Source organism: Poecilia reticulata, linkage group LG16 (genome assembly GCF_000633615.1).
Source record: "Poecilia reticulata strain Guanapo linkage group LG16, Guppy_female_1.0+MT, whole genome shotgun sequence".
Classification (NCBI taxonomy): domain Eukaryota; kingdom Metazoa; phylum Chordata; class Actinopteri; order Cyprinodontiformes; family Poeciliidae; genus Poecilia; species Poecilia reticulata.
The window spans coordinates 229,089-230,433 of NC_024346.1; the positions used below are offsets into that span (position 1 = coordinate 229,089).

The 1,345-nt window shown below is 45.8% G+C and overlaps 1 protein-coding gene across 1 annotated transcript in view; it reads right to left on the reverse strand.

Annotated features, from left to right (window-relative positions):
* Positions 1 to 809, reverse strand: part of LOC103477491 (sodium bicarbonate cotransporter 3-like) — a 28,700-nt gene extending 27,891 nt beyond the window's left edge. Inside the window, exon 1 of the mRNA XM_008430636.1 lies at positions 660 to 809. Coding sequence (XP_008428858.1) covers positions 660 to 701 — 42 coding nt within the window. The 5' untranslated portion in view covers positions 702 to 809. The remainder of the gene's footprint in view (positions 1 to 659) is intronic.
* Positions 810 to 1,345: the final 536 nt, after the last annotated feature.

Below are 1,345 nucleotides of genomic sequence, written 5' to 3' on the forward strand. Positions count from 1 at the left end.
GGCTTAAAACAGGTTCAAACCTGGCTTAAAACAGGTTCAAACCAGGTTCAAACCAGGTTCAAACCAGGTTCAAACCAGGTTGAAAACAGGTTTAAGACAGGCTGAAATCAGGCTGTAGCCAGGCTGAAAACCTGAACCAGGCTTCAGGTTCTGTGGAAAATTTCTGCCTCACCTTAAAGAGTTGATAGTGATGTGGGAATGACAGGCAAGCCGGTAGGAAACAGGAGCTGTTTCAAGACAAACAGCTAATCAAAGTGGACACATTATATGCCGATTATAAGTTTTGTGTAATGAGAGTCTGACTTGTTTTTAATATAATTTTCTCCCGCTCTCAGAGGAAACAGCACAGCTGAACTTAAAATYGGGCTTTTTTCGACCGGAGTCCGCTGAGTTCTCCACTTCCTGCCATCAACGTGCTCCTTTAAAAACAAAGCGCTCCGCTGGCAGCCTTTGCTTCCCGCCGGTCAGAACATCTCCTTCTTTAACCAACACACACCACCAACTCCTCTGAACTATCTGGACTTTCCCGAACTCAAACTCTGTACCGGGTCCGGACCTGCCGGTTCTGTTCGGCTCTCCGGACCCCGGAGGGCTGAGGGGGCGCTAGCCTCCAGCTAACAGGTTCTCCGGAGAGGAGAGAAAAAGAGGGGGGGACTTACAGATGTGAGCAGCGGTCTCATCTGCTCCATGTTGTCCTCCATCACCAGGAAAACCGGGAAAACTTCCACTCAGCTTCTCCGGGATCCTCCAAGTTCAGCTCCCAGCCCCCACCGCCTCCTCAGCCGTTTCTCTCCGCCACGATTACGCGGCTGCCCGGAATATATTAACTCTGGTTATAAGCCCCGCCCTATCCCGAGCGGCAGCTCACTCAGCCAATGACGTTTCAGACTGTTTTTCAGTTCCACCAATGACGGAGTTAATAGGTAAAATGGGCGTGGCTTTACCGGTAACAAAGCACGGGAGCTTCTCATCAGTTGTTCCAGACTGACGGTTTCAGTTGCCGGTTAAACACGAAGCTGGCTGTGAAAGACATCGGTAAAACTTTATTTGAATGATACTGTCATGACACTGTCATAAACATGTCATAAACAAATTCCTGGATCTACAGACAGATCCAGGAATTTGGGATAAAGTTACACAGTCAGAAATGAACAGCAGTAATTTGGGTTATTTTGCCCGTCTTAGTAGAAAAACTGGGAGTTAATTTTTCACCAGGATGTTCAAACATTCATAAATGTYACAGCCTCAAACTAATGTAGTAAGCTACATATCTACATAAAAAAAAACAAAAAAAAAACATTTAGGTTACAAACTAAATGTTTAGTTTTCTAATTTAGCTCCATTT